The sequence below is a fragment of the Pholis gunnellus genome (genome assembly GCF_910591455.1).
Source record: "Pholis gunnellus genome assembly, chromosome: 13".
NCBI classification, from domain to species: Eukaryota; Metazoa; Chordata; class Actinopteri; order Perciformes; family Pholidae; genus Pholis; species Pholis gunnellus.
This window is the reverse complement of record NC_136540.1, coordinates 17406598-17422074: the sequence shown is the minus strand read 5'-3', so window position 1 is coordinate 17422074 and position 15477 is coordinate 17406598. Positions and strand designations below refer to the sequence as shown.

The following is a 15477-nucleotide window of genomic DNA, read 5'->3' as shown; positions in this document are numbered from 1 at the left end:
AAAGTACGTCATAAATAAGTCATAGTATAGTATGTAATAAAGTACGTCATAAAAAAGTCATAGTAGTATGTCGTAAAAAAAATATTTAAAATCATTGTGTAGCATGCCATAAAAATGTTATGGTATGTATAATGTCAAAAAAGTCATAGAATAGTAAGCCATAAAAAGGTCATTAAAAGTTTCATTGTATAGTATGTTATTAAAAAAATGAATGAAAAAGTGATGGTATAGTAGGCCAAATAAATACTGTAAAAATGTCGTAGTAGTATAGTATTTACTGAGCAGTGTGTGTACTGGCAGTTCCGTTTGCTGTTAGCAAAACAGGTCCTTGAGCATGCGGCCATATTTTAATTAAAAGTCATAGTAAAAAATGTTATAGTATAGTATGTCACAAAAAATGTCATAAAAGGTTATAGTGTAGTGTGTCATAAAAATGCCATAAAAAAAGTCAAATAAGTCATTGTACAGTCCACAGTCCATTGTCACAGTTTATATCAAAACATTCATAAAAGTCATAATATAGTAGATCAAGTCACAGTATAGCTTGTCATAAAAATATCATTTAAAGAGGCATAGTATGCCATAAAAAAATGTAAAAGTATTGTACTGTATGTCATAAAAATGTCATTAAAAGTCATAGGACAGTATGCTATACAAATTACATTAAAATGTAATGTACAGAATATTATAAAAAAGTCATACAATATCATATCTCATGCCTTTAGTAGAGGTTGTTGTAAAAAAATACAATAATAATAACTTAAATTACTATATGTGATAAGAAAAAACCTGTCATTTAAAAAGAGTATAAAATGCCCAAAACATTAATAAATCATAAAAAAAACGTAATAGCAACAGAGCCATTTTGTTCTTTCGACATGTGGTGAAATACTTATAAGTGAATTGGAAATGTTTGAGGATAGAAGTATATTGAATTTTCAATAAACAGTTTTTCCATTTTGGGAGTGGGGTCGATCTCCACGGGACCCTCCACACAAGTGTCCTCTGCCTGGAGACGTGGCAGCGCCTCCGGTCATATGATTTCAGTCCACACACGAACCCCACCCCGTTACTGCCCACCCAGAAAAGATTTTCACACAAAAATCACTTGTCCGTTATTTGTGTGAAATGTGAAACATCTGCCGAGATCTAAAAGTCCTGCAAAATACCCCCATGCGTAACTCTAGACATAGTAGACACGGAATTTAGCGGCGTTGACCACCTAAAATAGTGCCATTTTTAGACGTTTACTGCTGACGTTTACAGAGGCTTCAAATAGCTTCCGTTTTACACTGGTAGTGATTGGACCCCGTGAGCTAACATATTGGTTGAACTAGTCCGACATTCTACACTTCAATGGAGGAACAGCCCAGAGATCGGGCACAAGAAAGGCAATATCACCACCACGGAGAGGACAGACACTCTACTCAACATACAACTTGTCTAAAACATGATCAGAGCCACTTCCAGCGCCAGCATCAGGAAGCGCAGACGAAGAAAACAGGTTGGGCCATCCGGAAAAGTGAGCTAACGCTTGCTAGCCTTAGTCAGCTAATGTCAACGAGCCGACTAGCATTTGCTAACTAGTGTTAACTCCGTCGTGATTGAGAGCTTAGCCTGAGAGTTAGCTATTAATTCAAACTGTATGCTTTTGCCCCGAGTAGTTTAAGGCACGTTACAGCGGGTGAGTAGCGTGCTGATTAAACCGATAGTTGGCCACTGTCGGACCAGAAACCAACCGTTAAGTTAGCTAGCTAGTTGGCTAGCTGACGTTGCGTGACAGTTGTCGCTGGTGGTGGTTTGACATATCGGGGATTGACCTTGTGCGCCGGTTTCACCCATTTTTATTTCGCAAATGCAACTAAAATCATCTCAGAAAATCCCATTGTGTCACCGCGTGCTCTAAAAACGCATTAAACTGCCGTGTGTGCACGGCGACTCGCTGTCTACAGCAGTCAAATCTCTATCATTCATTTCAGCATGCTTCTGTCCACTTTAGGAAAGCGAGCCGGCTCCACTGGAATGTTCGGAGCTGCCATTTCCTGTCGGCCATGTTAGAGTATCACTGCGAGCTAATAGTTACCGGGCGAGTGAATAATGTTTGTATGACCACAGTGCTGTGCAACTCTAGCATGTCGCTGTTGTCTTTTGCTTACGCGGGTTGCTGATGTTGAGCGGCGGTCGCATGGCACAATCAACCACTATTGGCGTCCTAATGTCCCAACGAGTGGATGGCTAGTTGACATTAGCTAACGTTAGCCGTCTGGTGACAGGCCTGTTGCATGTTGTCCGGTCAAAGTGAAGCCACGCAACAACACGGTTACCAGTTGACAACGATGCTGTTGCTGCAGCTAAACAGACGCCGACTGCAACCATCGACCTTACGTCTGCTCGCGGCACACGTTATGTCGGCGCAAATGAGCGAGAACATGCATGTATGATGAGTGAAGCGCGGCTGTATGCAGCAGCTTGTGTGTGCTGTGCCCGCGGACATGAGGGGCAGCAGCGTTCATTTAAAGGCCCACGTTGACACAGCCGTGCCTATGCAATGCATACAGGCCTATTTGTGGTTCACGGACACTCCAAAAGTATGTCACATATGCTGCTGTGAGCCGTCCTTTTTACATCTCGCTGCAACTGGTCTTTGATGTCAGATCAATTCAAGAAAGTTAACGGGTAGCAGTCCATTATGCAGTTGACAGTTGTGAGGCTAATGCATGTCTGTGACTTGTGTCTGATACATGGTGGAATGTGTTAGGGGATACATGTTCAGGCAACACCATAAACGTATCCTATCCGTCTCTCTGCTTGGGATACATGTTGCTAGCTTTCTTACTAACATTTACTGCTGTGATGATTTATCAGGAAAGACAAAGGTTAGCTGTGAACACAATAAATGGGTTGTTATCTAACTTATCGTGCACGTTTGTGCTTTGCGTAGGACACACCAGTTTAAATCTATGTGGATAGTAGAGACAACATTTTAATGCTGCATGTGAATGATGCTGATAATTCTTACTTGGATTATTATTAAGTCTGAGTATGATGGTAGGTAAAGCATCTTAATCGGTTTCCAGGTTTTGTGACTTTAGCGTCCTATATTGCTCATAATTGCATTACAAATACTTTACCAACACTTGATAACTTCTACTTTGTGATAAAGGTCAAATGAAATGCATTTTTGTACATCTACACACGACAGGAAAGACTGGTTGAATGATGTCAGTATAAACTCAAACTTTATGCCTGGTCATATGCATACGACTGATTTTGTTTCCCCTTTCAGGCAGTGCAAAAGTAAACATCTGTGAGGAGGAGGGGGAGAAGAATCCACATCTGTCTGATACTGTTGGCATGTCGCATCCCCCCAACAGCAATTGTAACAGACACACAAGTAATGCAAATGTGAAGCAGAAATCCACGCAAAAGCTGTACACGACTGTTCCAAAAGTCAGCGGCAAAGGCTTGGACTATAAGAAGAATATGGACCTTAAACATGACAAGGAAAAGGCTCTGGATTTGAATCATCACGAGGGCCAACCTATGGATAAGAAAGACGCTGTGTTGCTTCAAAATGGCGTCGTAAACTGTGGCTTAATTACAAATGGCTATTCTAGCAAGGACAATGATGGCAGCGGCTCTGAAGGTGGATATACTACTCCGAAGAAACGCAAGGCCAGATGCAACAACGCCAGGAACACTGATAATGTGATAAGAGACAAGGAGAAAGACACGCAGCAAGAGCATGGGGCTTTTAATCTTGAGACAACTGAGAAGGGAGTGACTTCTAGACTCGATGGCTTTAGAGCCGCCCATAAAGTAGACGCTCAGTCAGCAGCTAGACGGGCTGTTGTGTCAGACGCTTCGATGGGTGAATCTCAGAGGAAGAACTCTGATGGCAAAATAGTTGGCGGCTTTGGTAAAAAGACTGAGGAAAGGCACAAAGCCAAGCTTTCCTCAAATTCAAAAGAGGACTCGTGGACTTTGTTCAAGCCCCCGCCAGTATTCCCTGTGGACAATAGCAGTGCAAAAATTGTTCCCAAGATCAGTTATGCAAGTAAAGTAAAAGAGAACCTCAACAAAGTAGCTCAAGGTGGAGGAGAGGCACTGCCTCCTCCTGTCAGACTGTCACAGGTCCCCATGTCTGCTATGAAAACTATCACCTCAGCTAGCTTTACTAATGGCCCTGTTTCTGGAACCGGTAACGGCTGCCCGTCAGTGGGTACCTTCTTTGCTCCTGCTGCTAGTAGTATTCCACCAGCCCCGTCTTTCCCAAGTGGCGAGAATGTAGCATCTCCTTTGGAAAGTATCTGTAGCTCCACAACCAGTCCTGTAGATGGAGAAGGATACGAGCTTAGAAAAACTCTTTTAATTTACCCTTTAAATATGCAACCTGTGCTCCCTAGTGCTCGTCACCTCGACCCACCGGCGGCTCAGACAAATCAGAAAGCCTTGGGGGATATCTTCCAGAATCAGTGGGGGCTTTCCTTCATAAATGAGCCCAACTTGGGCCCAGAAGGAGGAGGTGGCAAGGTGCCTGCGGAGGACAAGACCACTGTGGTCACACCTCAAAGCGAGTGTCAGGCTCTTGCTGCCAAGGCCGCCCAGCCCTGCTTTGATGTTGGCCCATCATTCTTCGAGCTTGGCACTTTAGCTCAAGACCCAGAGAAAAGGACTTGTGCCCCCTGCAATGTGTCCAACGCTTGTTCGCCGAGTGAGGAGGAGATCAAGCTGCAGCCACGTGGCCAGGAAAAGGCGAAAGCTGAGGCCAAGGGTGCCGGTTCTGCTGTGTTGGCTTCCAGTAAAGACAACGGTGCTAAGCCAGCACAGGGCCAGCTAACCACTGTGTCGTTTGGCTCCTCAAAACAACCGGCCCACTCTAAAGACATTGGCAGGAGGTGTAGCTGGGGCTCCTTTGATATTAAAGCTGCTGTCACTTATCACACTAAAGGTAACTAACTATCTACTTTGTTTATCAAATTAACTTGTAGAACCATTTAAATTTAAGTAAAGAAGTCGGTCAATAACGATTGTAGCTACACTCACGAGTAGTAGTAGTTGGTGACCTTTTGTGAGCATTTAGAGGGGCGCAGCCTGTCGCCTGCAACTCCACACCTAACGGCTCACTGTGGCTGCTGCCACTTGTTCTATCATTGCCTTGCAAAAAAAATATTAGCCGCTTCATTTGACAGATTCTTTTGATGAACAATTATGATGAGCGCTAACCTCTGTGACAAATGCGTTGCGTCTTTTGCGACTGCTTCGCAGTAAAAGCCACCCAGTGTTTTGGCAGCTGGATGCCTTTAATGTGAAGCACATGTCCAGCGTGGATTAGCAGTAACACAATACGGCGCTTATTCCACAGTGGGAGAGTGAAAGGTAAACAATGAGGCTGATATTGAGGAGATAAAATCACAAACTTTTAACGCTGGATTATGTGCTGCATAGTTTTCCCGTCGATCCCTCTTGAAAAGCAATTTGAGTCCAGTGCGGGAATGTCGGCTCTGCCGTTTTTGTTTTACAAAAATCTTTAGCTGTCGAGTTTAAAGATATTTGATGATCCATGTACGAAAAAATATAATAAGAAATGTTTCTTTGTATTATAGATTTTGTTTTAGATCAGTATTGCATTTTCTGAATATATTCATGTATAGTTAATAATAATATGCCTTTTGTTTTCCCTCAACAGAAATGGAATTCATTTTCAACTTGCAAAAACAAGGTAAACTAAACTTGTTGGTCTCACTTCTTTACATTTATTTTTGTTATTTTTTTTAATGTTTAGGCGCTTCAGTTTTGTCAACACGAATTCGGTCTAGAAATGTGAGAACATATAAAAGTGAAGAAGAAGAGAAACACAAGATGATTTGTGAAACGCCTGAACTTACTTCTCTTCATGAATGGGCTTTGGTGTTCTGATTCTGATCCAAATGGGATGTAATGTTAGAAAAACAAAAGGACTTAGATTTTATTTATCACTTCGATTCATTTTCAGAGTGAGCTTTAGAACTTTCGCTGCTTGTGACATTTTTCGACAATATCTTTTGCTTAAAGAAACCGCGTTGCCTATGCTGCTCTTGCGGCACAAGATCAAAACATGGAGGATGTAGACTAAGCTGTGTACATGCTCAATCTAAAGATTGACCTATTTCAGTTAATGGAGTTCTACTTGCTCACAATACCACCTTTGTATAAGTAAGGGAGCCTGTGTGCCTATGGCAGTCACGTAATTGTAATGCTTTTGTTTTTTTTACGTGGTTGGTGTGCATGTACACCTATTGACTAACGTGTAGTCCATAAATAGTGGTAACTGGATTAGAAAAGTCCTACAGCGTGTTTAGCTACCTCCTCGCTATAAATCACTGTCACAAAATATCCCAAAACGGGCAACATTTTAATTGTAATCATTATCTGTCGCTTGTGTTCTTTTGGGAGTTTAGTAACCCTTTTCCAGTTCGTCAGTGACACTGATGCAGTGTTGACTAATCCAACCCTTTGCCTCCTTTCTTCCCCCTCTGCTGTAGATCCAAAAAGAGTAGTGGTTTATGATGAGACCAAGGATGGACCTGATCAGTGAGAGGTAGATGGTCTCCAGTACTCACCCTCTTCTCTTCTATGTGCTGCGATTATCTACCTTGGGAATCATAAATCCTGTTGGACAGATAAAGAGACAACTGTGAAAACATTGATAGTTTAGCATGACAGATTTTCCTTGGAACCTCCGGCGAACTAACAGACTTCTTTGGGGGGCATCAGACAAACACGCAGACACTCTGGAGGGACGTAACGCGGAGGCGATCGGTGCCTCTCCAACACGATAAATGCAACTCTGGAGCTGTGATAGCTGTTTGTCTCATGGCTCTTTTAAGGAGGATGTTCGGGAGTTCAACAAAGGAAGGTGTCATGGATTGCACCTCCCTAAGCCTTTATCCTGTTGAACTGCGGCAGCCGTCGGTCTGACTATGGGACGCCTCAGTCTTTTTCTTTCTTCACGCATTCAAATGAGTCCATTGTAGATATGTTAGACGTTATACATACACGGTCGTGTGCGAGCTTGAGTTAATTGTGGAAGAAAGGAGAGCACACTTTGCAAAGAATGCCTTGAAGTTGTGGTCAAGTTCTTTGGAGTTAAACTGTAAGTTAAGTGGAAGCTCATAGGTGAGGCCCCATCCAGGAAGGGAGATCCTTGTCTTAAATCCATAAGTTGTTTTTTTTTTTTGTAGGGGAAATCAGAGCCCAGAAATGAACCGCTTGCTTTTTTCTTTTTATACCGTTTAGTCTGCCCTAACGTGAGTGTTATCTGCACTGCAGTATGATCCCAGAGCACAGGTACAGAAGTGCCCAATTAGAAGGAAAGCTCCGCCCCTTCATTTCAATGTTTATTACACGTGTGCTAAAGAGTTTTAAAACCGGGTCCGTTAAAGGCCAAATCGTTTCATCGTAAAGCTTTTCATCCATTTCATGCAGATCATTATGATGTCACTGAAGAGTATTCTTAAATTCAGATTCATTCATATATATATATATATACCTTCTATTATATGAGTCCTTGAGGAATTAACAGAGCGAGAGGCATTTCTACCAATAAGGTCTGCTGCCTTTTGTGCTATTTGTTCAGCAGCAAGATTCAGGATGTCCATACACATTACTTTTCTTTTTTTTTTCTATGTAAAAACTGTTAAAACCCTATTGTCAGAAACATGTTGCATTTTACGACTGATTTAAAAGATTATTTTGTTGTTTGACTCAGTATTTGGTCCGTTTTATGGCATTGTTTTTCATGTTTACTGGTGGAGATGAACGAGTCAGAGGTCGCTGTTCATCGCCATACAAAGATAACAGCAACACAACAATACTTGCAATACTAATCTAGGTCCCCCGTCAAACCGTGTTGAAATGTGAAGATGAGTTGTACTTTTATGTTTTTACTGTTTAACATTTGCAAACCAGAGTGCAATAACACCGTGTGATCCATGCAACGTGTGAAATGGGTTATATGGAGCTACAAAATCATCACCCAAGGTGCTGGTGGGGTTTGTTAAACAATGTTTAAAATGCGTTTCTCAGTTTGTTGCACAAAATCCTTAAGTCAATTTTGCTAATGAGCTCACGTTGAAAGATCTAATTAAGTCTAGGGAGCCCACGTTCGCTAACTGGCCAGCTGTGACATCGCTTTCATCACCATCAGTTTATTCAACATAACGAAGTTACTGTCCAGGTTTCGTTTCTCGACAAGTTATGATTTGGTTAATGTGTGGATTAATAGCACTTTATGTAAACTAATTGCTTTTATCTTTTAATTACTAGAAAGATCTATATGTACTGACAAGAAATCCTCCTTGAAAGAATGGCTCTGGGCTGTTACTCTTCAGAAGAAAAAAACCACAAAAACAAGTTGATAAATACAGAATTATTAAATGTACCTCAGGTAGTGTTGATAAAGCCATGACTATGTTGAATATTTTTTTTATTTTATTTTTTGCCAAGTGACCCCTCCTCATGTAATGTTCTCAAATTGGAAGCGTTGACTTGGAGTCCTATTATATAGAGTCTCATATGATGTGAAAAACAAACACCAAATACTTTTGAGGAAAACTTGTCATGGCATGCAAGGTGCTGTCGTCGTCATCTTGGGTTCTAAAAACGTACGTTTTCCTGTTTTTTATTTACCCCTTTAAAAAAAAAAAAAAAAAGAAGAAAAAAAAAAAGCACATTGCTCCATGGGCTGTTTTCTGTGTATACTAGACTGTAATATTGCAATCTCTGATGGGTGTTCGTCTCTCTCGTGTGCATAGTGAAGCGCCCCTCGGTTTGTTACTGTGGTTGGGTAGCTACAGTCTGGGTCTGAGCTCGCCATACATTTCTCTCCACTGTGTCCTGATCGGGCAGCGCTGCAGCTTGTGCTCGTGTGCAGAGAGAGAGGGGGGGGGGAGGAGGAGTGGTATCTGCAGCCACTTGTCTTGACATTTTAACTTCCACGTCTTCTCTCTGGTATTTCAAAATGTTTTTCTGGCTTCCATTGTACGGCGCAAGGCGGGCGAGTGTATCAACGGACGCTGCCCTCTGAATACGAACAGTTGTGTTGCATCTGGTGGACGAGGAAGCGAGGGCATCGGAGGAGATTTGGGCTATTAGCATTTAGACTTGTGTTTTTCTGTGCTTGTTGACGTTGCTATTTTTTTAAAAATCTGGCATTAAGTTACACAAAACTGACAATTTAATTTCTTCTTGTTGGCCATAATCCATAGACAAAAGTGACATAATCAGGTTCCCATACGGTAAACGCCAAATAGTTCAGGCTGAAAGCATCATCTGCGGACAGTGGTGCTTCTATAGGCTTCTCCATGTAAAACAGGGTGATCAAAATGAGTAGTATGTGACGTTACTGTAGTCTTACAACCTTTTATTTTTTTGCTTGTTGAGAGGATGGTCCTCTACAGGGAAATCTGATAATCTCCCATCCTCCCACCCCATGGCTCCTCTTTTTTCAAAGCACTTAATACAGCAACAAGGCTATGTTGAATATGCATTTATAAAGATAGAACTGTTATTTAGCGTTGTAGCCTGCAAACCAAAAACAGGTTCTTGAAGCTGAGTAGATGGTTAATCAAGGATGGGGGGGGGGGGGGGGGGGGAGAAACTGACTGTTGGTGTGTAGAGAAGGTAAAGCCTGACCATGTGGAGTTTATAGCTCCGCCCCCTCAGGATGTGCAATCACCTCAAGGGTGCAGGCTTCCAGGTTGTGAGTGACGAGTTCGGCCTCGTTGTTTTGTGGCTGTGTGCATAGCGAGTTCTTCCTATTATATGCAAGTTCCTCGTATATTTCAAACCCCCCCCCCCCCCCCCCCGTTGTTGTTGTTGTTTCATGTACAGGTGCCTGTGTGAAAAAAAGATATACTTTTACAGCAATTTTGATTGTTTGAAATCTGCTTCCAGCATATATCTGTGCCATTTCTTTTCTTTCTTTTGTAACATTTGCAACGTTGTTTAAGTTTTCTTACACCTAATCCTAATTTCGTCTTTTAAGCAACGTGGATGCAGCTGAAAGCAATGAGCAATTTATGTGTTTTGTAGGTTTTTGAAATTGTCATGGCTTGTGCTCAGAATTGTGTGACCTGAAGCCAAAATCAGTTTGAATGGGACGGATGATGAGCGCTTGTATATTCATGCCAGTCCATTGTCTGAGTTAATGTCTGAAGTAGCACATACTTGATTTGAACTGATTTAACAAATTAGTGTTTTAACATGTGTTTTTAAAAGGTTTTGTTTTTGATTTATAACCTAATTTATCCATAGATGCACAAGTAGGATGAGACTAAAAGGAATAAATGATGCAGAAAATCAAGAGGTCTCATTTTTCGTGAGTTTTAGATGATTTAGTTACTAAAGATAAAGGCTAATGTAGACCTTATAGCACCAATGTCAATATATTTGAACTATTTTCCATCCAATTTTTTTTTTTTTTTTACAAACTACTTTAACTCATTTCTTCAAAATAGTTGCGATGGAGTGAGGAGCATGGAAACACACTGCATCCCGGGGTTCCTCTCAATATATCTATTTTTTTTGTATTTGTAGTGATGTGGATCATGTTGTGAGGTATTAACGTACGGTTCAACAACTCTGAAATCTGCTTTCGCCAAAGGTACACTACTCAGATATTCAGCAGGTGAATGGCGAGCGCACAGACCGTCACCGGGGACGTTGTTGATGATGTCATAACCAGCGACCTGACATCGCGCTGGCTTTGGAGGAGCTTTTAGTGAACAGAAGTCACTACTGTAGCAGCTGAATGTCACTTTGAGCGTGTTGTTATACGGTGCGAGAGAACAAGCAATCTTCAAAAGATAAAAACAAATACCGAAAGTGCTGCTTCTTCATCCAGTAATCAATCGTCTGTAATGGGAAATGCTGGACTTTGGTGTGTTTGTGCTCGACTTTAAAAACTGTCCCTCCTGTAAACGGTCTTTGCCTCTTGTTGAAATGTTTTTTAATTTCGGGGGCTTTTTTTCTTTTTTTTTGTTTTACACCTGAGAGGTACAGTGTTTATGATTCCACACATGATGAATAAAGTAAAAAAAAAAAGGGCAACATGTGTCTTTACAAGGTTTAATTATGAAAAGAGGCGATGAGTTTCGCCAAGTAATCTTTTAGTTTTGTTTCTGTGTGTCATCTCCAATGGCTGTTGTGCTTGTTGATGCAGTTTTTTTTTTTTTTTGGTCTGCTCCTCATCACTTTTACATCTCCCCCCTCCCCTAAAATATGAGGCAACAGCATTTCTTTCTCAAATGTCTTACAGGTTGACATTTCCGTTTTTAAGTGAGCAGTCTGATTATTTCATTTTTGTTTGGAATTTAACAGAAGTGTCACATTACAATGTTCTTTTTTTTTTTCTTTTTTTTTTAAAGCATGATAATAACCCTCAAATTCCAAACAATGTAATAGAGTCGATATATATATATATATTAAAAAAAAAAAAAAAAACTTCCAGTGTTCACAATTTTAGTTTCCATTAAAATGTCAAATTTTCATGAAGAATTCTGTGTTTTGTGTGTTGTTGTGCATTTCTGCTGCCTGATGACACATTCTGTTCACCGATTACAAACTAGTGTGTGTTGGCTTGTTTATCATGACAAGTCATCTTTATCACACAAGTTTAAAATCTTAAACTGGTGGCTTTCTACAAGAAAAGGCATTAAGACCAGGTTTAGCAGGACCGACCTTTGTCGTGTCAACTGATACATGGAGCCACAGCTAAAGCACTAACTATTCATTCCCTTCAGTAGAAATACTGGACTATTTACATTTTATTTGACTTTATACCTCTCCTCGACATTTCAGAGGCAGATATTGTACTTTTTAACAATTACTTTACTTATTAAGATTTTTCATACAAAACATACAAAAAATCATCATAAAAAAAGACCATTTCTCAATGCTATTAAGTTAGTTTAATTTTAAGTAATCTGTAATAATGTGCCTTATCTTATTTTAAGATGCTGTCTATTTGACCTTTAGTGTCATTTGAATTAACAAAAAGCCTGAAAGTGCACCAACTGAGTGAGTTTGCACTAGTTTAAGGAAAGCAGGCTTTTCAGGATGCAATCAAGCCACACATGTCTTTATAAGACTTTTGAGGCTTTTGCGCTGTTAGAGAAAGAACTGATGCTATATAAAGTAAGGTACCACCTCCACTGACTACAACAATAAAATGCCACTTGCACATTAATACATCAATAATATTTATACCACTATTTAATGGGCTGTTCTACAACACTTTTAATTTATGATACTTTCAGTACATTTTTGCTGTAAATACATCTTTATTATTACTTAAAGGAACGGTAGCACGGGATCTATTTAATGCAATATAATAATAAGTATGTTTCATTAGTGTATAACCACATTGTGCATTTTTGGGCCTCGAGTTCCGGCTTTGGAGCGCTGCTGTCTCATCAATGAGCAGAGGTGCTGATTGTTGGACAATGTCGCCCCCTTGTGGACGAAGGACGAGTGCACATTGACTGAGTCACTGCAGAACCACACAGATGCGGGTTTGATCATCTTTTGATTTCACGAAGAGATGATTTGTAACTTGACTCCGATTTAACCTGGTCTCACAAATGCTGTTTGTAAAAAGTTAGAAATATGTTTGTAAGACCGTTCTGTAGTATTCATGAATAAATTGCAGCACAAATCAATATATTAAGTTTTAAACTTAATTTTGACCAGTAACATGTAGATATTTCTCAATAAATGAATATAAATATCATATAAACGCCATAAATGGTTTAATATTTAATCTCTAGACTTTATTAAGGACTTCACTCTGAAGATCACTGAAGCACTGGAACTCATTTTAGTATGAAATTGATGTAAATATAAAATGTATGAAATGTATGAAATGGACAGTATAGCCTATACATGCTTCAGAATTGTTTTGTTTGTTTTTTTGCCACCTGTAAATCTTACAGTTGTTTGATTGCAGTGACACTGTGAGCTGTCGGCACAGCAGGTGGCGTATTTTCACCACAAACAAACACACACACACGTACAGTACACACATTTTTCCCTCTCTTTTCATGGAATTGAACCGGTGTTTACTGCCACCCCCTCAATTTTACCTTGATTACTCTGTACTTCACGGAGGCCCCATGGGGTTTGATGGTTAGTGCACCGGTGCGTGGAGAGATTGTCCGATGTGCTGGAAGGTCACTAAAAGGTTTGATCTTTGCTGAGGTGCTTCTTCTCACTCCAGGACTTCCTGTAAAAAGCACGAGCACAGGGTGACCCTTTTGGAAAAGAAATAGGTGACAAGCAAAATATGTCCTTCCCTACCAGAAGTCAAATGGAACACAGCTAATCAGGCCAGGACCTCTACTATCACTATCACCAATATCCAAAGATTCATTGATATGAACAAAAACTATACGTAATCTCCTCATTCCACTATTTAATCTATTTAGTATACTGACTGATTTACTGCAATGCGACGATGTCAGTGAAATTGACATCACTTGAACCTTGAAAAGCACAACTTGTGTTTATGTTGCAGTATTCACGTCATTTACCTTATACACATTTGAATACAAGCCTTGACTTGTAGTATTTTCACAGTGTGGTATTGGTTTACTATGATTAGCAACAATATGTAAAGTATCCAAAGTAAAAATACAATGGAACATTTTACCACGTTGAGCATGGAACCATTTGAGAAGTTCAGAGGGGAAATCACGGCTAACAAACAAACAAACGCGCTGCTTACAACTGCAAAAAAAGGTTGTTATACACTGGTCCAAACTTAAACATTGCATTGTGTTTTATAAGCTTATCGTGCTTTTTATAGTAACTCTTAATCTGAACCTTAACCAGTAACAATGACTGTAAACGTATAAAGTAACACCAAGGGGAAATACTTCAGTAAAATACCTCAAAATTGTACTTCATGTTTTCATCATGGAGCAAACTGAAGCAACTTGCACAGTTAAGAAGTAGAGAAGATTCTCCTAAAACAAAAAAACATCCAAGCAACTATTCAAACATGAGGCTTAATAATGAAGGATAATAATGTTCTATGTAAAAGTAATTATGTGAAAACTAAAGTTAAGATGAGGTAACAACTCAAAAGCACAATAGTCTAAATCAAGTGTACGTATTTCAAACCCACAGGATGAAGGGTTCCATGTGCATTCTGCATGAACGGGGCTTTAAAAATGGATCTGCTCTTTGCCACAGAACGTCCGATGTGCGGTGAATGGCAGGTTTCTCTGAATCTGGCCCAATATTTGTGCGACGTTGCTCAATAATACGTAGTCCTATTCCTCTATTGCTCTTGGTTTGTAAGTCACAACTGAGAAAACATGATACATGCCATACGGGTCAATAACTATCCTATAGAACAGGTTTCCTGTTCAAAGCCCTCACACATTTTGATGGGTCCTTACTGGCTTTCCATTCTCGACAAGGACAGAAATCAGGGGCAGTGTATCAAGCGAGTGCATCTCCCGCTTTCAGAGATGAATATATCAGCTCAGACCAGATAGTCCCTGACATTTAGTGATCTGTGATGATCACCATAAACCTTACATCATCAAATGTCACACTCAAGTACTTGCCAGAGTTTGCAACTGATCTGATGAACATCATGGTTGAAAGAATAAGAGCCTTAAAACACTGAAGCCTCACAGACTTTAATTTACATTTACTGTGTGTGTGCAGGAAGGTACAAGGGCTCAAAATGCTTCAATGGGACAGCTGCCCCCTTATATTCTAATAAGGTATAGGGGAGCTACATAGACACATATAGAATATTATTTTTGGAATAAAGGGTAATAGATCACTTCCCAGCGGTGAGTTTCATGTGCAACAAAGCGTGTCCCTCTGGCCGACCTCTGCGCTGATTTCAGAGGATGATACAAACTAAGGTGTCACCTTCAGTATAAATACATTCTCCAGGTAGCAAATGAGCTACTTGTGTGTGGGGGGGGGGCTCTGTGAACCTATTTTGAACAAGACAAAGAGTCTACAGCCTTGCTAGCAGCTCTCAGAGCCACAGTGCTGCTTTATGCTAAATGCTAATGCTAGCAGGGAAACATTCTCACAGGGGCAACGCTAACAAGCGTCACCATCTTAGCGTAGCCTGTTGGCACGCTAACATTCGCTAATCAGCAAAGGACACTAAGGTGAAGTCATTAGACTTGATCCTTTACGGAATATCTAGATATTAAGTTTCACGGCGATCCATTCAGTGATTCTGACACATTTCATAGAGCTAGAAAATGTTTCTCTTCTAGATACCGTGATGATTTGCTGAGCCTATAATCAGCATTCACACTGATTCTGTTCAGTCAATGTTATTGTGACTATTGTTTTGAAGACATTTTAAAGATAAATGTGATAATGTCTTAGACTAAATATGTTGCAGGTGAATTTTCTAAACTCTAGTGTAGGAATAAAAACCCCCAAAGTGATTGTGTT

The 15477-nt window shown here is 40.2% G+C and overlaps 1 protein-coding gene across 1 annotated transcript; it reads left to right on the top strand.

Annotated features, from left to right (window-relative positions):
- Window positions 1–1356: 1356 nt before the first annotated feature.
- Window positions 1357–9614, top strand: nufip2 (nuclear FMR1 interacting protein 2; the record flags this gene model as incomplete). Its single annotated transcript, XM_079171564.1, has 4 exons — window positions 1357–1522; window positions 3287–4951; window positions 5690–5722; window positions 6525–9614. The coding sequence occupies 4 exons, from the start codon at window positions 1357–1359 to the stop codon at window positions 6575–6577; spliced, it is 1917 nt and encodes a 638-aa protein (XP_079027690.1). The 3' UTR covers window positions 6578–9614.
- Window positions 9615–15477: the final 5863 nt, after the last annotated feature.